General features: G+C 38.8%; 1 protein-coding gene across 1 annotated transcript in view; it reads left to right on the forward strand.

Moving 5' to 3' along the window:
* Positions 1 to 20,618, forward strand: part of MYOM2 (myomesin 2) — an 83,512-nt gene that overhangs the window by 17,702 nt on the left and 45,192 nt on the right. The window contains exons 7-14 of the mRNA XM_009580883.1: positions 5,963 to 6,051; positions 6,132 to 6,182; positions 6,469 to 6,633; positions 11,027 to 11,188; positions 13,115 to 13,256; positions 14,852 to 15,051; positions 16,187 to 16,240; positions 18,852 to 18,979. Coding sequence (XP_009579178.1) covers positions 5,963 to 6,051; positions 6,132 to 6,182; positions 6,469 to 6,633; positions 11,027 to 11,188; positions 13,115 to 13,256; positions 14,852 to 15,051; positions 16,187 to 16,240; positions 18,852 to 18,979 — 991 coding nt within the window. The remainder of the gene's footprint in view (positions 1 to 5,962; positions 6,052 to 6,131; positions 6,183 to 6,468; positions 6,634 to 11,026; positions 11,189 to 13,114; positions 13,257 to 14,851; positions 15,052 to 16,186; positions 16,241 to 18,851; positions 18,980 to 20,618) is intronic.

A 20,618-nucleotide genomic window follows, 5' to 3' on the forward strand; every position in this document is an offset into this window, starting at 1 on the left:
AAGGGCAACGAAGCTGGTGAAGGGTCTAGAGAACAAGTCTTATGAGGAGCGGCTGAGGGAATTGGGGTTGTTTAGCCTGGAGAAAAGAAGGCTGAGGGGAGACCTTATTGCCCTCTACAACTACCTGAAAGGAGGTTGTAGCAAGGTGGGGGTTGGTCTCTTCCCCCCAGTAACAAGCAATAGGACAAGAGGAAATGGCCTCAAGTTGCGCCAGGGGAAGTTTAGATTGGATATTAAGAAAAAAGTCTTCACTGAAAGCGTTGTCAAGCCTTGGAACAGGCTGCCCAGGGAAGTGGTTCGGTCACCATCCCTGGAGGTATTTAAAAGACGTGTAGATGAGGTACTTAGGGACATGATTTAGTGGTGGACTTGGCAGTGCTAGGTTAACGGTTGGACTTGATGATCTTAAAGGTCTTTTTCAACCTAAACGATTCTATGATTCTATGATTTTCCAGAGCTCTGTCAGTGTGATGTGGCTGCACAGTCTTACCTATACAAGGCTCAAAGTTTGGCAGTATTTTGTCTTTTATTAGGGCCCTCTCCTGTTTCACCAATTCATTGCTTAAGAAGTGCTTGTAATTGCAGCAGAAAAGGTTTGTGGTTGCATCAGCAAAAATGTGTGGCAGAGCCAGCAGAGTGCAGTGTAACACCTGCTGCCAGTCGGCAGAGCTAGCCTCTGATCAGGCTCTCAGCTCCTCAGCACCACCAGCATTGCTTTAAAAAAAAAAGCTTAAAAACTGAACGAACCTTCTCTTCTAACTATTCTCATTTAACAAATGACACTGTGCAGTCAGTACAGTGCAATTTATTTTGATTAGGCTGAAAAGGCTTGAGATGATTTAATCTGGAGAGATAGAGAGTGAGGCCTGCCCTTTCTCTCGCTGTAGGTGGAAGCAGGGCAGAGTAGAGGCATTGCAGCAAAGGCAGTCCTCTGGCAGAGCCTTTGAGCTGTATAGGGGTTGATCAGGTGATAAACTGCAGCTCCCAGGGTTTCACAGGTATGCAGTACCAGTGAGCATATAGGCAGCAGGCATGGTGTACTTCTGCCCTTCTTTCCTTGCTGAAATGCAAACAGCCCCCAAATGAAATGGTTTGTGATCTTCTGACCTGTCAGTCACTGTCCCCTATAAGCTGCAATAGTTGGAAGCTTGAGGAAGTGGTCACCTCGTAACAGAGGTCCCCTCTTCGGTAAAAACAAAACACAGCCAAACAAAAAGAATCAGCCAGATTCAGTCTGACTGGAGATTCAGTATATGAGATGGTAATTCTGTAGAGTGTTTCCACATTTTGATGTCATATAGCCATAATACGGAAAATTTTGTAATTTGAATTCAAAGGAGGCAATTTTAACTCTGTGTAATTTACTACGTTCTGCTTTCTGTTCTTGACATGCACCGAATTGCGTTCCAATTCAGGCAAAAATGTTATTTCACTCTTAACTCCTGTGTTTAAATCTTCACTAAGCAGATGGATGAATATATGCATTTTAAACAGATGTATCTGCCTGGGGAATATTCTCCACACAAACATTAGCACTTCAGAACCTCATGTGGATTCAGGGCAATTTAATTTTCGCAAAAAGTATTAGTACCTTGGGACAGATACAGCTCTGCATTCACACTTCATGCTATCTAAATGTACTCTATGCATATTTTATCCGACCTTTGTAAAGGTTGGAAAACACATTCTCCATCATGATGCAAGAGTAACTGTTGGAAAGACCACACCTTGCCTCCTGGGTACTTCAAATATCATTTCTAATTGGTCTTGACTCAATGCACTTTACAGTGCAATTTAGGAAATCTAGGGCTTTTAGCATACAGGGAAGTAGATAGTTTCCAGTATAATCCTCAGTCTGAGTATTACCTGGCACAAAAGGAGAGTCAGGACCTTATGTGAATTGCCATCCTGCCCAATTTTCTTCAAAGTGTGTATTAAAAAAATGTTCTGTGTAGCTCTTACCCACTAACCCCGTACACTTCCAATACCAGATTTGAAGGCAGTCCACTGAGTACTAGGCTATCTAAGCTGGTTTGATTTATCTCCTGGAGAGTCAGGTTAGAAACCATAGCATAGCAAAGAATTGTAAAATGCTTTCAAAGCAGTGACTTCCAGAAAACGTGTAGAGTTTTTAGAACCTCTTGAATAGCAGAAAGTGCCTGGATTGGGGAATTGTTACCTTGTTTCTCTTTATAAAACCAAAGGATCTTGTAAGAGCGTGATCAGTCATTTGGTCAGTAACTTCTTTCTTTTGTTCTCCCCAAGAAAATTAATTCTCACTCTATCACTAACTTCTGTCAAATAGTTGCTTTCAGACATTGAATTTTTTGGGCTAAAGAAACAACCCTTTTGTGAATCTCCTGTCTGTTCTAGAGACTTTTAGGATCATATTCTGTTTTGTCTACCTTGGAGACCCTCACAAATAGGAAAATCTTATCAAGAGATGTATTTTGCTGTTCCTTATGAGACAGCAAGGGTATGGGGAGGGGGTTGAGATGACCACAGATATATATCCAATTGGAAAGTTAACCGGGTATCTGCCATTCTGCTCCTTCATTTTAGGGAGACAACTTTGCAGTTCTTACACCCCTAAATTTCTGATTCTTTTTCAGTCAAGCACAGACTGTGGCCTCGCTCTTGTTCAGAATACACGTTTCTATAATTTCTGGATTATTTTTACGCCACCTTGTGGTTAATGATAAATCACCCTTTAGATCCTGACTGCTGTGTAATTCTTACAGAAATGAATTCCTATTGACTGTTTTATCTGTTGTTTTGATGGAAAATGAAGCCAACACTGAGAGCAGATGATGACTATTTTAAAGTGATAATCAGAGTTAACCCCAGTTAACATATACTGTTATTTTATCCTTGTTGTCAACAGTCTGTAACAACAAAATGTTAAAGAGCAGTTAAGTTGGATTTGACAGAAGCAAAGCAGCCTGAAGTAATGCTTTGTTTATGTGAGGGAACGGCCTAATACAACAATGATAGAGTAGCATTCATCACTCAGTTATGATATGGGTGCTGTAAGCTGCCTAAATTGTGTCCAGACAGGGATGGGTCAGCACCTCATCAGCAATTGCAGTATGGCTCCCCCATCACATGCCCTGTCAGATGTAAGTGTGCACCATGTCCTGGAGGGTCTGGCATATACCTGCCACTAGTGACTAGGAATTGCACTTCTGAAATCTTCTTGCCATAACAAATTAAACATATCCTCTGCCACAGTGGCCTCCTGGCATGGGATGGACTAATTCTCTTGTCCTTCAGGACAGGGCGGCTACATCCAGGCTGTTTTCTGGGAATGGACCCTTGCTATGTCCTGACTTGTGTCCGGGAATCCTTTTGGAGAGCTGGCACACACCAAGGCATGCCAAGGGCTATTCTAACATATCAGCACTAGGGTGATCAAGATCCAGTTTCTGGGGACATTACCTGAAACTCTTTAATTTACTAATACATAATATATGTTATTAAATCTAATATATACTATGTACTATTTACTGTATACTCTATATATCTCCTTAAAGTAGGGATGTAGTGCAGAATGACAGGAGCACCTTACAGTTCCAGTACAGTCAGTTCTGCAATGCCCCTTTTTGTAAGAAATTTTTGAGATGCCTTATTTGTTGTTAGGTTGTTTCATTATAGCAAGACACTGTACTGGGCTGTGAGAAGTGTATGAATTATGTACATTTCAGTATAGACACATTATAACATGTCTTAGGAAAGAAGTCTGCAGTTTTACTGCAGTTTTGCCTTGCTTTTGGCATTTTATCACCCAAACGTTAAATAGCGTGAAACTGGGATAGTAAAAAAATCATTCTTGTTTTTAAAAAGTTAGTGCAAAGAAGTATCGCCAAGTCTGACAGCTTTCAAGCAAGTCCAGAATCAGTTAAGCTTTATATAGATCTGTGAAAAGGTATTGGCATTTTTAAAAATCCTTCCTGAAAACAACAAAAAAAAAGTTGAATAATACCTAGCCTAGTATTTCAATTCTTTTAAATCGTTTTTCAGACTTACTTTGCCTGTCCAGACTGCAGTAGGGTGCTCAAGGGCTTCATACCCAACTGCAGGCTTTTTGGTTAAGTGGCCTAATCTTAGGACTTATCCCTCTGGCTTTGATAATTAATTGTGTGATAAACTTTGTATTTTACCTCTTTATTTTGTGAAATGTGTGGCTGAAGATTAGCCTCCAGGAGGAGCTGTTAGTCCTGCACATTTAGAGAAATAAATCTCAATTTAATAGAGCTTTCATCAAGTTGTGTTTTAGACATCACAGTGCAGATAGTATCATTTTTGTGATATGACACTGTCCACAATATATGCAAGAGCTGAAAACTAGGTGTCTGATGTGCCTGTCACAGGCGCTACATACCCCCAAATTGGCATCCTGTTATGCAATTTACATCAAACACTTCTACATATTCTTTCTTCTCTCACACCTGGGATATATGACCTCTTAGAAGACAAGTGCAACCAGAATTTCATCCCTTTCATCTGGCAGTTGCCAAGAAGATACAGATTTCTTCTTCTGAGAGGAAACTAAGTGCATGCATGCAGAACATTGTATCTCATCACTGGAAATTTCAGAGTGGCCTCCATTAAATGCACTACTAAATGAACTACACAGAAGCAGGTTTTAATTGTGTGTTTTCAGACAGCACTCTGATAAGCTGATGGCTCAACCTAATAGAAATTCCAAGAAATAAAAAAAATCAACAATTTTGTTTGACAGACATATTGTAGAATACTTGGCTAATGGAAAAGCTCAAGAAAAAATATTGAATTGGACAAAAAAAAAGTTTTGTTCATTCAAAACCAAAATGTTTTATTTCATATTAGAATATTTAGTATGTTTCTGAAAACAAAGCAGAAGTAAATTCTGAATTTTTTTTTAAATTAAAATATTCATTCTGAAATGTAAAAATGAAACATTCTGCCTTTTAAAAAATTGTTTCTTCATCTGGACTAAGTTATTTCAGCAAAATTGAGGAAATCTCATTCTACACATATCTGCATTTTACCAAAAACTAGTCCAAAATATTTTTAACTTTTTCTAGTCAGTAGTCACTTATGTTTATATTTATTAGAAACATAGCAAATAAGTTTATTTCAGCTGTAAATTTGAGTAATTGCAACAAAAAAAAAAATATTTGCACATAGTTTAGTTTCCTTTACTTCAATTTTATGTCAATAGTTCTCCTCCTGACTGATCCCATTTTAAATAAGAAAAGAACTGGGACATCAAAGTTTGTACCTATATCTAAACATCTGGCCATATATCTGCTAATGTAACTTCCTCTTCAAGGAAGGATGTAGTAAGTGAGACAATCCATCACTAGGTCCTATTTTACATGAAGTAACTATTTTTTGCTTTATTTTTCATTATATTGTCCTTGCATAATAAATATCTTTTCTCACTACAAATACATATCAAGCCAAAACATGTATGACCATAAACAATTTTGGTCAGTTTCCTTGGTTTTGCATCATTTCCTCTGGACTGCCTAAGAGATATGAGAGTGGCAAAAAATGCCACTATCTGCCTGCTGGGAATAGCCATAGGAATTTCTGCAAGCATCACATGTACTTTTCTTCCATGTCTCCTTCTTAAAATATGTGGCAGAAGGGCAAAATGGATTAAGGAAGAAGGTTACGTACAGAAAGCGAATAGCCAGACTGGCATCCTCCAGCTACCTCCTTTTGATCATTGTCTAAAGGTCATGTCCAGTTTGCTCAAGTTAATGCAGCCTGCACACTAAGCTGTGATAAATCTGCAGTAAAAAACAGTACCGGGTTTCTGATTGTCTTTCTTCAACATCTTGCACGGTGTGACACCAGCAAAGAGCTTTATACACTTTCCTCGGGGTTGATGTAGCTTGGTTTGTAATATCAATCATTAAGAGAATTTGTATTTGCATAAAGAGTCATCTGTTTTCCTCCTTCCCCTTTTCAGAGCTGATTTTGATGATTCTGCTACCTATTCAGCAGTTGCAACAAATGTCCACGGGCAGGCATCAACTAATTGTGCTGTGATTGTGCGAAGTAAGTCCTACTTCATGATTAAAACAAGAAATACATATCATGCTCATGTCATTGAATGTTTATTGTATGTTTATTTATAGGGTTCAGAGGGGATGAAGAGCCTCACCCAGCTGGGATAATGCCCTTCCACTGTAAGCATTTTTTCTTTTTGCTTAGATAGTTTATGTACTCTTACCAGAGTAATGTTTTACAGATGAGAAAATTGGATACAACATACAACTTGCTGCTTCTGGCTTTGCTTTCTAAGCATTCAGTTACAATAGGAGCTGTCTAGATGCTTTTGCTTTCCCAGTTGCATTTCTAGATCAGCATACAGTATAATAGAGCGCTCATCTCCTCTTCAGATACGACAGTAATCTGTTTGTGCCAAGTACAATTTACTTATACAGAAGAATGTTTTCATTTTCTCATGCATAGTGCCCCTGTCATACGACCTTTGCTTCACCCACATTGATGTCCAGTTTCTGGAGAAGTTTGGAGTCACCTTTGGAACTGAAGGTGAAACACTGACCCTGAAGTGTTCTATGTTGATCACCCCAGACCTGAAAAGACTACGACCTCGTGCTGAGTGGTATAGAGATGGTAAGTTAGTACATTGAATAGAACCTACCTTGAAAATGCTGGAGGAAACACTGAGGACACAGATCAGGCTTAGAACATAAGATTCTCAGAATTAACTTTGGAATAGAGCAAACAAGTATCTCTAGTTAGAATTTATAGACCTGCACTCTCTTTCAATTAAGTGACTTGGTCAACCTTTTCTTGAGCACACATTTACAGCAACAGGAGGTAATCTCATATTATGTAATAACACAATAGTTAAGACATTTACTGACTAGGTGGAGATCTAAACTCACTTCCTAGATTTGGCCATGGTTTATAACTGAATGCTGTGACCACTGAGCTGAAGGGTACTCACAGAGCAGTAAATTAAAGTTTTACTTTGCAGTGATACAAACTTTGAAGGTGTGGGTGTGGGCGTGGGTTTCCACTTCCATCTTGCTCCAGTATTTATTGTGAATTTTATATTAAAATCAATTTAATGTATAGTTCAGAAATTTTGATAGGAGCCAGGCCTGAAACACATGCCTTTGCTTTGCTGTTTAAGTGCCATGTTGATAGGTTGCTCTTTTATCAGTGAAAAACTAAGCTATGCCAAGTGAAGTGGTCTTAACTGGAAGTACTGAAAATAACACCACTGAAGCATATCATATACTCTGGTGGATGGTACACAAACCCTGCATGAGCAGTGTTTGTTCACCGCTCCAAAAAAAGCTCTTGAAACATAAAACTAACTACTTAAAGTTTAATGGATAGCAGGCTATTGTAGATACTTAGCTCACCACTTTTCAACAACCACAATCTCTGTGTAGGATTCTAAAATAAATATTCTGCCTGAGGGTTTAAGAAAAGCCTTGGTTATTTGTGAACGGTAAGACCTTTTCCCAAAGGGACCACATTTGAGAATGGTCAACTCCCAAGATTGATGTTCAGACTGCTCCCAGGCAAGCCGGCAGAAATTTCCATAGCTGACAAAATGTGGTGCATAAACTATGAAGTGACAGTAAGATTCTTAGTCAAGAAAAGTCAAGAAAATTCAGAATTAGGAAAATCAGAAAAGGGATGCTTTTGTTGCTGCTAGTTATGCCTTTTGTTTCATGTACACCGTGGTTTTACATAGATTCGCATCCGATCCTTCAGGGAATGGACTGCTACTTATTGTTTCATTCCTATTTGTCTATCACTGTGGATACTTCGTTGTGATGGAACTATTAGATGTTACTAAAACAAAAAATATGAAATAATAAGAATGGCTTTTTTGTTTGGTGAATAACCTAAAATCTAAGGCTCATCCCTGAACCCAGATTCTGTTTCCACTGAAGTGTACAGGGATTTATAATCGCTATAAATAATCGCTCATCTCACTCTGAGGTAAGTCATCAGTTTCAATGGTACCTTTACTTTGTCTCCTACTAGGCCCAGTTTCTCAAGGTGCCAAACCTCTGAAATGTTGGGTTTGGAACTGCAGCTATGATGAACTGCTAATTTTCAAAGGATACCCCATATTGTTCCACTTTTCATCCAACATGAATTGTTCTTGCACTATGGATAGGTGAACAAAAGCTTACGGCCCTTTCAGTTTAACCCTTCAGTTTAACCCTTCATGATGCCAAGATACTGATATGTACTGATATTACGCTCTTTGTTTTCCTCCTTATTTGACTTAAGTTTACCTTCCCTGCAAAAACCTGAGATGAAAACTTGGTCTCTTTGAAGCCAATAGGTTTTTGTAGTAAGTCAGATAGGCTTTCATCCCATTATTCTACTTATGTTACAGGAAATAAGATGATACAAACAAGGTTAGATTTGTCCTTCGTTGCACATACATGGATCATAATATTTCCAAGATGTATACAAGTGCATCAACTGGCAGAACTTGTTCCTAAACGCAGCAGGACTTCATGCACTATGAACCTTTGCTATGTTCTACAGTTCCCTGTGTTCAGTCTCTTGAGAGCTGGAGGCAATGCATAAATGTAAATAACGAGAAGGTTAATAATTTGTTCAACATCATGTGCTTTAGATGTTCTGGGTTTTTTTTGAGAGGTAATACTTAATTCTACTCTTGCATTAAGACAAACTATATTTTTCCTAAAATTTCTCAGCTGGTGTTAATCAAATAATAACAGCTGAAGCCCTGAGGTGGATACGTATGATTTACTTCTAATAATTATACACAAAAAAAATATGTGTTTTTCCAACGTTAAGTTTTACGGGAGTGAACCTTATTGAGGATGTCTACTAGACTCCTAGGGGCATATAAGTCAACTGAATCAAATTCTCCAAAGTGGTTTGGGATCTGACAAACATGAATATGATGTCTATAATTCACAGCTCACTTAGAACAGTTTAAGATACTGAAAGAACTAAATCAAAATAATACTTCAGGAACATATATCTAATCTGGATATGAGTTCAGCTGGTAACAGGAGATTTCCATTATTGATCTCTAATGTAATATAGACATTATAAAGCTATATGCACCAGGATTCTGCAGCCATTTATATTGTAATCTAGAATAAAATAATTGAATTCAGAGGGAAAAATCACGGAGTGCAGAATTTAGTTGAAACTTCAGCAGACCAAAATACATGATGAAAAGAAGCTTCAGTATATAGTAATTCCCCACTATTTATATGAATTTTCAGCATAGCAATGTTTTAGGAAAATTATCTCATGTACTGAAAACAGTATGTGAGGCTTGAGTCGCACTGCCTCCGAGGGTTAGTCTCCTGCAGGTTTGTTCTTTGGTAAATTGTGGGAGAAGTGACAGAGCACAACACGTGAATAGACTGGGAATTTGAATGCAGTAGTGGGACCCTGTAATTGTAATATTATTGTGATGGCAGGTGCATGAATACCTGCTCTATTAGAACTTCTGAATATGTTTGTAGCCTCCAAAATTTACTCCTCTTCCTGGCTTATCTAGAAAGTCATCCATCCAGACTGCATTAAAAACAAGAGCGCCTGCTTTCTTAGGGGATGTGGTGGGTCTTTGGCCTTGTGTGAAGGACAGAAGTTTTTCTGCTCTTACAAAACATGACTGCCTGCTCAGTTTCTCATTTCAGGTACACATAAAGGGTGGAAATGGATGATTCTGGCCTTAAAAGACAATACAGGCTTGCCTACAGCTTCTATATATTCAAACTAGAGTGTCTACCATTCCACTCAAATTTGGAGTCTGAGTAAGTGACCTGCTTTTCAGAGGTACTGGTCACTCAACTTTGCTTTTTCTTCAGGATTTTCCACAGAACTCATGCATTGGTTAAAGTTTCTAGGTGAAGACATTTTCTGATTTCATTTAAAGTGCTTCATGTCTCTCTACACAAAGTCTCAGTACCATTGTGACATGCATGACAGAAAAGGGAGATGCAGATTTTCTAGGTAAAAATCTCGTGATGAAAGATCTCATGGGAAGGAATGTAAATGAATTTAATTGTACACTTCTCAGAAAACAGCTGTATGCTTAGGTGATTATGTAATGTACTGCTGTAAGTTTTAGTAGCGTCTGTCTTCCAGATGCTTTATTATCTGAATGTGTGTCATTTCTTTATACCTTCTTATGCAATTCAGCTGGTAGGTGGGAAAACCGATTTCTTCGCAATTGTTTGAGTGTCTGCTCCAAAGTGTATTTAAGCAATAGAATAATAAACATTTATAGATATCCAGCTCCTTTAAATGCAGTTCTGCTGCACTGATTACAATAAATTAGTATGCAATAGGTCTTAGGGAGTTAAAAATCAAAAATAATCCAATCAATTATTAAAAAGGGTGATATGGGAAAGTCCCTTGGCTAGCATAAAATATCCTGCTCATTCTTCTGCTCTGGTTTCACTAGGCAATCAGATTAATTTGCATTAATAATGGGTCACCACCTCTCACCTGTGAGAGATTCAAATTTAATTTTATTCACTGCTCAACAGGCATGCCTTGAAGATTTAAATTTGGTGTATATTTATAGCAGTCTTCAGATTAAACTGAAATCTGGTCTTTAAACTTGGAGGAAGAAATTGAGTAATCTGACATTTAACCTGAACAGGTAGCAAAACTTATTAAAAATGAAACAGAGTTCCACCCTGCATTCATTACAGGCTATGGCAGGTTTTCATGTCATTGTTTCAAAATGTGTATAATATTTTTCTCTGTCAGTGTATTAAAAATTATAGTGATGGAAATTCTGCTGTTGGCACTGCATAGGGTAGTCTGAGACCTTATATTCTCTAAAATTCACTGATGAAATAAGTTTAGAGAGATGCAGCTTACTCTCTGTAGAGTTTTCATAGCATCAAAGCACCATCACTCTGAATAAAGCTGGCATAAAGGTTAGTTTGTGTCCTCATTAACACAGAGCTGCACTAGGACGTGGATTGTTCTGGCCAGCATAGTAACATGTCTGATGGGTCTTCTCTTCCAGATGTGCTGATAAAGGACTCCAAGTGGACAAAGCTGTATTTTGGAGAAGGCCAGGCAGCTCTGTCCTTTACCCATCTCAACAAAGATGACGAAGGTTTATACACCCTGCGCATGGTTACAAAAGGTGGAGTGAGCGAATACAGTGCATACCTGTTTGTCAGAGGTAAACCTTTCATCTGTTTCTTGGGGAGAAATTAAAAAGAGCAGTAGAAAGATTACTTTTATTAAACAATCCCTTGTATTGACTGAAATACAAAAGAAATCCAGCCTTGTGGTATTTCATAGTAATTTGATTTATATAATAGTCTGCTAGAAAAAAGTCACCTTATATGAATGGGGAGCTTCAAGAGAAGCACGCTCCTGAGGACATTTTCTTTCCTGAAGAACCAGAGAAATCATTCTTGTGAAGAAACAGCTTGTTTCTTTCTTTGCCATCTCCTTTCCTGTTAGGAAATAAACATCTTTGCTTACTACCAGTCCTCACTGTGATGGTTTTAGCTCTAGAGATTGCCAACTGGGAATGAGCCTTGTTGGGCATTCTCATATCCTGTGCCTGGCTTTAGGAGGAGGCACAGGAGAAAGCAAAAGAAATATTCCCACCACTATACCAGTCACCATAATCATCTCAATAATCAGAGAAAAGAAGCAAAGTAAGAAATTAACTCACTGAAGAAATACAGTTTTCACAAGGGACATAGATAAAAGGAGGTAAATATATTAAAATAGAATAAAAGTCAGAATTTTCCCTCACATTTGCATGCACAACTCTCAGTGAAGGGAGAATGAGCTTCCACATGCACCTGTAAGCAGAACTTAGTTTTTACTTTTTTCGTTGAAAGATGAAAATATCTCTGGCTGAGCAGTTCTTTCACTCTCTTAAATACATTGGACAACATCCTTGATGGTGGCAAACTGGAGCAGCCCCACTGAAGCCATTGGAGCTGTATTAATTTTAAACCTCGTTCTTCTTGAAATGTATTGGAACATACGTGTCTTGCAGAAATGTCATCCAGAGAGTTTGTGTGGGGTGGAGGGACATGAATGTTTTTTCAGGGGTTTGAGATCCATCTTCCTCACGGGCCTAGTGCAAAGGCTTCATCAGCTTTGCAACATGTCCTGAACTAGCTACTCTGCCACCCTGATCTCATTGGAAACAATTTGCTAAAGCTTTCTATTTCCCAATTACCTTCTAAGAAAGAAAGTACCCAGGTGAAAAAGGCCCACTAATGTATAATAACTTTCCTAGAAGTTTTTGTTGTAGTGGTGGGTCAATTTTAGGTACCTCTATTGTCCATTTTATACTACGTCTGATCCCTTTGCATGCATAGGACTCTGGACTTGAGCTATGCCCTCTGGAATCTCTAGTGTCCTCCGTTGGCCTTTCTCTTGCCTTTTTTCATGTAGACTGTGATCTGATACTGAGCACCAGCCACCTCACAACTGATTGCAATTAGACTCTATAAATTTAGACTCTATACAGGATGTTTTTGTGTTATAGAAACCTTTCTTTGAAGGGAGAGAACTTTACCTGTTAAGAGACTTCATTAGGAGTTGTGGGTCCACATCAGTCAACACCTCTCAAAATGAAACTGCAGAAAGGTATCTTAACAGTGGAACATTGATTATTTATGCCTGTTGGTATTGTAAGACTTTAAATAAAAAGTAGCCTTAGAAATGTACCAGGAGTCTGCAAATTTTTTATTCTTTAGGAGATTTATTTTCCTTAGCTACATGTTCTTTACTGAGAATCTTGGTCTGATCAGTAACCCACTGAGCTACAGCTTTCAGTGGGAAAGAGCATCAAAAACACATGGGGTAGTTGGGCTTTTAATTCTCATGAAAAGTAATGTGTGTTTGATGCCTAAACTGCTTTTCTGCCCTCAAAAATATCCCTGACCATTTTTATCTATGTGGAGATATAGACATTATGGGCCTGATTCATTAGTGCAGTGAATTAGTGTGCTGAAATCTTTGGGCTCCCATTCACATAAACAAGTAGCACAGTGAACTGGAAATCTTCCCTTCTGTCTTTGTGGTAGATTTCAGAGGAGTCAGGGTCAAAACTGATTTATTTTTGTTTGTGGTCCAGATGCTGATGCATTGATCGCGGGAGCACCAGGGGCACCGATGGATGTTAAATGCCATGATGTTAACAGAGACTATGTTATTGTTACTTGGAAACCACCAAACACAACCAGTGAAAGTCCAGTCATTGGATATTTTATTGACAGGTATGTAAATATTGGGATTTATTTAATTTTGTTCATTGCCAAAAACATGTATATACTGAAGAAAAAAAAATACCATCCTTCAATACGTGGGTTCTTTAGGTATATTTTTACAGACCCTAGGCGCTGGAACTCAGTTGCCTACTGTGTTAAATTACTAGATTGTTCCCTGGCAAACTTTTAGCCCAGATGATCTAGTACCTTCCCAGGCACTTCTGGGCACAATCTGGGAGTTAGCAAGGCCCAGGGGCCATTCCCAGTAAGCATTTGCAGGCAGCCACACTTTATCAGACACTAAAAATGTTTAATAGCATGGATGTGGCCAAATCAGAAAATGGGCCCTGGCAATATTTAATTTATAGAAGCCAGAATCCATAGGCATCTTGAATTAGATTTAGTCTCTTTAATCTGCATACTGCGAAAGCTGAAACCTAGGAATTCTTACATTATCTTTTTATTTCTGCCTTAACTGTGGTACACCAGGAGCTTAAGGCATGGGTTCCCAGGAGCTGGTAGTTTAAATCAGAATGGCAGTCCTCTCTCCTCCAGCCTGCTTTGCACTTTGCTGAGGTTTCAGCTCAGTGCAGGCAGCCCAGGAGCAGGGGATCCAAGCGCTATTTTGCGTGACTTTCCCACTGAAGTCCATGCTTGCCCCTTGCAGCCAGAGCAGAACATCTGATCCTTAGTGTCTGAAACTGTCGGTCAACAAAAACATTACCAAAATGATTTCACAACGTATACTGCTCTACACTTAAAAGCAACATTTGCAGCTCATTGCTATTTGCTACCCTGTAATTTGGTCCGGTTGAGAGACAACTGTCTGGGAATTGCTGGAAAATGTTGGCTTATGAATGGCAGTCAGTATGAGGAAATTAACTTAAGCCCTGGGAACTCCACCATTTATATCCAATTTGTGCAGTGCATAGATCATGGGAGTATTTCACCTATTTTGTGTATAAACTAGTCAGCTGTGCCTTTAGACATTTTGCTTGGGTTACTGCAGCACCAAGGAGCCCTTGATCACGACCCTATTTTTGCTGGTACTGTCAGGGCAAAAGGCAGTCTTCTCCACAAAAGTTTATATTAGTAGCACACCAAACAGATGTGTACACACAAAGGAGCCAGGATGAGGACATCACTCTGCTTCTTGATGACTCCTACACTCTGTGGCCCAACCATTGTTGGAGGGAAAAAGCACAAAGATCCTAGCTTAAAAATAAGACAAGAAAGAGATGGAAAAGATTAGGTGAATGTTGCAATTTCAGCGTGTTCTGTGGAGATGCACGTTAAAAATAAAAGTGAATAACTTGTTCTTTAGATGACAATGGACAGAACCAAATGGAAGGGAAGCAGAGAGAGTTGAAAAGGTCAAAAAACACGCAAGAAAAATGACCTTTGCAATTGCATTATGAGTAAATATGAGCAAGTTGGGAATTGGTTTTCTGATCAGAGGAAAATGTGTGACTTTCATTAATGAGGTGTATGGTTTAGTTCCTCAACTCTGAGAAAGACTTCTGTTATTCTGACTTGATGTGTGTAGCATGGTATATATTTATTGTGGGATGATACTGATAAACGCTGTCTTCTGCTACTCCAAGATGTGAAGTAGGTTTGGAAAACTGGGTCCAGTGCAATGATGCTCCAGTAAAAATCTGCAAGTATCCTGTGACTGGTCTTTACGAGGGACGGTCTTACATATTTCGTGTGAGAGCAGTGAACAGTGCTGGCATTAGCAGGCCTTCTCGAGTCTCTGAACCAGTTGCAGCTCTTGACCCCGTTGACCTGGAGAGAACACAAAGTAGGTTATGCAAGGCTGAAACAGATGTTGAATATTTGATCTTTTTTTTTTTTTCAGATTCTGTTTTCTTAGTTAACCTAAAGAGCAGAGTTTATTTCTTCCTTTGATTGAATACATCACTAATTTCAGTGTGGGGGATGTAGTTGCAACGGCAAAGTCCATACAAGACAATTTGGCAGGACCTGGGGACTCCATCTCAATTATGGCTGTTTTTGCTTAGCTTTAAACATAGACAATCATTATCACAAGGAACAAAGTTTTCAAAAGAGCTAATATGCCCTGGAAGCTTGTATCATTTGCACTGGGAGATGGGTTCTCAGATCCCATAAACTTCTACGTTTGCTGGTAGTAACTTTTGAAAAAGCTATTGAATATGTCTGTTTCAGTTAAAGAAAAAAAAATTGTCATGTGAATTCACCAGCCCACAGACTGTTGTATTTTTCCACATCTTTTTTTCTCACTGAAGAGCCAGTACTGGCACAAAGCCCCCATGCTACAGGGAGGGGTCTGATATTGTGACTTTTCTGGCAGATGGAAAAAATCAATCTAATGAACAAGCTCTTTCTGAAAGCTGGTCTTGTGCTTAAGGCCACTGCAGACTGCAAAGGAGCCTTATAAGAGCTTCTCCATGAATAGAGTAAGCTGGCTTGCTCTGGGGAGTAGTTTTATTGATTTAGCTGTGTCCTAAACCCCTGTGTACTTGCACACCTTCTGTTTTGTGTGCTTCTTTTACTCAGAGGGGAATTAAACTCATTATGAAGACTGCAGAGCACTGCCCCAATGTTGCTTGTAAAATTTGAGTTGAATATGCTATGTTTCCATCAGCTTTATGATTAATTCCTATAACAAAAGTCCAATTCATGATACAATTGTTTACTACTCTGCCACAGAATTGAATCCATCTACTGTGAGTATGATTCTTGCTTTTTAGTACTGTCTTACCATGCTCTGTTTTTCTGTAAAAGTGAATGAAGCAGTGTATGGCTTTGAGTTGACTCCATCTGTGGAAAGGTTTAATAACAGGGTTATAGAAATAGAGGTATACAGGCTTTTGAACAGCTGATGAACAATAATTTGCAAAATTTGTAACTATATTAAACTGGTTCAAGAAACTAACTGAAAATTTTGATTACAGCTATTCATGTGGATGAAGGGCGAAAGATTGTGATCAGTAAGGATGATCTTGAAGGTATGTAACATTTCTATGATTTCAGTCCATCTGTTTATATCGCAGGAATTTAGCATTATAATTAGAAACATAGCTTGAAAAGAAATCCACCTAGTGAGTAAATTCTTTATAATAATAAAGACAGATATTATGGCTTGCAAGCACGAGAGAACACAAGTGAAAGGTGAGGTCTAAAAGGACAGAGGATATCACACCCTCAACAGCACTACTTTCATTATGTGCTGACAGCGTCTCCTCACTTTTTGCTTTGGCTAGTGCTAAGCTGAGTTTAAACAGCTGAACATTGCATTTGATCGCTCACATTTCCCTTCCTCCTATCCTTCTGGGAGCTAAATATAGCTTTTTAGACTGAATTTGATGATCTGAGAAAGTTATTTCCATTTTCATAGAAACATATGCAATCAATCCCAATTCTTTAATTAATATATCTGCCTGAATAGAGAGGTTGTTCTTAAGGTTAAGGTTATACATTAAATATTGTTTTTTTCTCAGGAGAGCTGGAGAGATTACTGCCAACCTTTGAGATAAAGCCTGAATTTCTTCTATCTTTGGTTGTTTCTATATGTAGTGATTTTTTGGGGGGCTTGGATAATGATGTTCTTTTCACTTGAAATGTCAAAAATATTAAATATAATAGCTAAGTAGTAAAAAAACCCCTCTGCCTACTCTTTTCCACAAAGATTATAAAGCTGTAACTCAAATAATAATATAGTAAAATAAGAACCAACTGAGAACAGGTGTAGTTCGAAGGAGAATCAGACATTAAATGTTTTCTCCAGTGGACAAGAGGGACAGATGAAGTTTCTCTATTTTTACAATGGTACCCTAAATGAATTGATATGGATATTATAGGATCAGAACCACATTATAGGATCAGAATACATTTGTCTTATTTTTTTGGCTTCCAAGAACATACTCCTGCTGTCAGGATTGCCTGAGAATGATTGGAAATATTAAACGGCTACTCTGGTGTAAGCACGAATAATAATATTTGGATTTCTATTTCATGAAGTTGCGTATTTAGTAAAGGAGTATGAATATACAAATGCCATTATTTATATAGATCATTACTTTCAACTGCAAGATTGGAGACCATTTCTGAAAGAGTGATCTCATAGATCACAAATGGATTTCCTTTTCAGTGCTTCTCTTCCATTCTGAGACCATCTGTACCATGATGTTATATCATTACAAATTATGTCAGCTTTGGGTTTTTCAAGTATGTAAGAAAATGTGTTGAGATTTAGTTATGTGAAACCAATGGGAAACCTTTTGACTTTATGCATTATGCTGTGAGGGATTATTGTAATTGTCTTGACTGTATGTCGGCAATTTTGACTTAAACTTAGCGGATTCATGTGCCTTTCTTAAAGAAAAAGTGTATTTGTAGGAAAGCAAATATAGAAAGCATTGAGGGAAAATACATTTTTTTAATATGTCAGTTTGCTTTTAAAAAAGTCTGGTTTTGATTGGGAAACATGTATGATGAAATAACTTCAGTGTACATTTTGAGCCTGGTTTGTTCTACAGATGCTATAAACTGTTAAAACATCACTTCCAGGATTTAGAGGTTATTATTGAAATATTTTTCTCTCTTTTAATGTCAAATCATGAGCATTTAGAGGATATATGCTCCTTGCTAGCCTGAGAAGTGGCAAAACATACCTTAAAAGAATGAAACTTTTTGCTTTCTCTATTGCAAGCCATAAATATAAAATATTTGTAGGTATCTGCTGAGTTGCTATTTATGACCTATTACCAAGAGGAAGTTTCTTCAGGGCCATGTAGCTATGCCTGAAGCTGTCCATCATAGGTCCAAACTCCTATCTAGTGCTGTTTTACACCATTGTAATCCCTCGGATAGCGAAACCGGCTTCTCATGCTGCGGTGGGTGAGCATTACCACAAAGGCCCACGCTGATTTCCTCCAGCCTGGCCCAGGGTACGCAGGTCCTGCCTCACATTCCTGGTAACCCTGCAGGGTGAGTGGGGAGCAGGGTTTGATCAGGCCACACCAACTGGTGGAGTCACCAGAGGGCTGGTGACATATTTTTATGTCTCTGATCCACAGTTTTTAGAAGTGCTTTAGACTATACGGCTGGTTAGTACTATCACGTTACAGGATACATTGCTAATACATTCTTCCTTTTCTGCTTTCTGCTTTGTTTTAAGCTGCTTTTCTCCTTACTGTACTTCCCTTCCAGACATCTTCTTCTAGTCTAATTTCTTGTAATAACTCTTTGGACTTCTGTCTTTGATCAAAAAATATCTCTTATTTGCATATAGTGTCTAGGTTTTTTACAAGGCATTCTGCCCAGCAGATAGAAGTAATTCAAATGTGATCAAAAAAACAAAGTGTGACAAATGCATGGGTTTTCAGGAGGCATATTTAACTTTTACTGAAAGAGTAAATAACTAACTTTTAATACCTGATGCTTCATTTCTCAAAATTTAATTGAAGTGAGCAAGTGAACTGCACAGATGATATCGTAGCCCCTAATAGCTGAGCATTGCACTACAGGGTGGGAGTTCAGAAAGATGAGCTGTAGCATGAGTGCTGACCCAGGGGTTAATCTGCTGTTTAACACTCGCTACATTTATTACTCTTCCAGGCGATATTCAGATTCCAGGCCCTCCCACCAATGTACATGCTTCAGAAATCAGCAAAACATATGTTGTACTCAGCTGGGATCCACCTGTTCCCCGTGGCAGGGAGCCACTGACATATTTCATTGAGAAGGTACTGTACTGTGCAGTGGCATTCGGCTGTGAGGTGTTTCATTGCTGTGTGCAATTACATTCAACTCATTTTTAGAACTACAGAATGAACAATAAAACTAACGGTTTCTGAGGTCTCGCAGGATTTGGTAATGGGATGTTAGAGAAGCATGGACAATCAAATGTCTTACTACATAATTTAATGAGCATTGAAATTTAAGGTCCAGGGAAAAGGATGCCCCTGTGCTATTTGCTTACTGCTGTCTAAAATGAGAACAAACTACTTGTGTAAGGTAGCGGTTTAATGGAAAAGAAACATCTTAAGATTTCGCAATCCTACAGGCAAGACTGGAAGTTTGCAGTCTGCCTGTATTAAAGGGAAGTTTCTGGTAGCCCTGTGGTAGAGCAAGGAATAAACAGTGACTCATAATTTGATCCTCACTTTCCTTTTTGCAGGCTTACGGCACCCTCTGCTATACCCTGACATTTCCAATTTATTTCCTGTAAGGTCAGTGGAGAGATAGATGCCTGTCTCAGGTTCACTGCTCTCTGATAGTCTTCATGGCTGCCTTCCTTTTCCCTTTGACTTGACAGGGGACTTCAGTGATCACAGTAAGGGAGGTTTGTTCTTCTCCCATCTAAGCTGCTAAGATTTAGATACATCTATTCCTGAGCCAGGTTTTTAAATTAAGAATGTTTTATTACAGCCAGAGGTCATAATCTTTCCTCTTTGCTACAAAGTTTCCCCAATAGGTAAATTGGGCCTCATACCTGACCTCTAAAACTCTTACATGCCAAGCTGTACTTAGTTTTTATGAATTATGCCTCTAGCATATGCCCCCTTTTAATGATCCACAAACACTAAAACTATCCATAAAACTGCCACACGTTCAATTTGCATCTTGAATATTTTGACAGCCTTTTCTCAGGCCCTTATCATGCAATTTTTTTTCTTCTCACATCTGTTCAGCACATTTCTCCAAAGTTCATTTCCCAGCCGATCATTCTGTTCACATCACTCCTCTCTTTGCAGCCCCCATCTTGTCTTTTCCTTCTCAGTCACATCAAAATCTCCACTTCAAAAGACCTTTATGGCCCGTCTTTACATTCTTCATCATCCATTATCTGCTGAATGTTGAACAAATAGGTGTAAAGTGTCGTGGTTTAACCTCAGCTGGCAACTAAGCCCCACACAGCCGCTCGTTCACTCCCCCCTGGTGGGATGGGGGAGAGAATCAGAAAAGTAAAAGTGAGAAAACTTGGGGGTTGAGATAAAGACATTTTAATAAGTAAAGCAAAAGCCACGCACGTAAGCAAAGCAAACCAAGGAATTCATTCACTACTTCCCATCGGCAGGCAGGTGTTCAGCCATCTCCAGGAAATCAGGGTTCCATCACGCGTAATGGTGACTTGGGAAGACAAACGCCATCACTCCTGTTGTGGTTTAACCCCAGCCGGCCACTAAGCACCACGCAGCTGCTCGCTCACCCCCCAGGGTGGGATGGGGGAGAGAATTGGAAGGGTAAAAGTGAGAAAACTCGTGGGTTGAGATAAAGACAGTTTAATAGGGAAAGCAAAAGCCATGCACGCAAGCAAAGCAAAACAAGGAATTCATTCGTTACTTCCCATCGGCAGGCAGGTGTTCAGCCATCTCCAGGAAA

This window comes from Fulmarus glacialis, unplaced genomic scaffold (genome assembly GCF_000690835.1).
Source record: "Fulmarus glacialis isolate BGI_N327 unplaced genomic scaffold, ASM69083v1 scaffold26546, whole genome shotgun sequence".
In the NCBI taxonomy this organism is placed as follows: Eukaryota; Metazoa; Chordata; class Aves; order Procellariiformes; family Procellariidae; genus Fulmarus; species Fulmarus glacialis.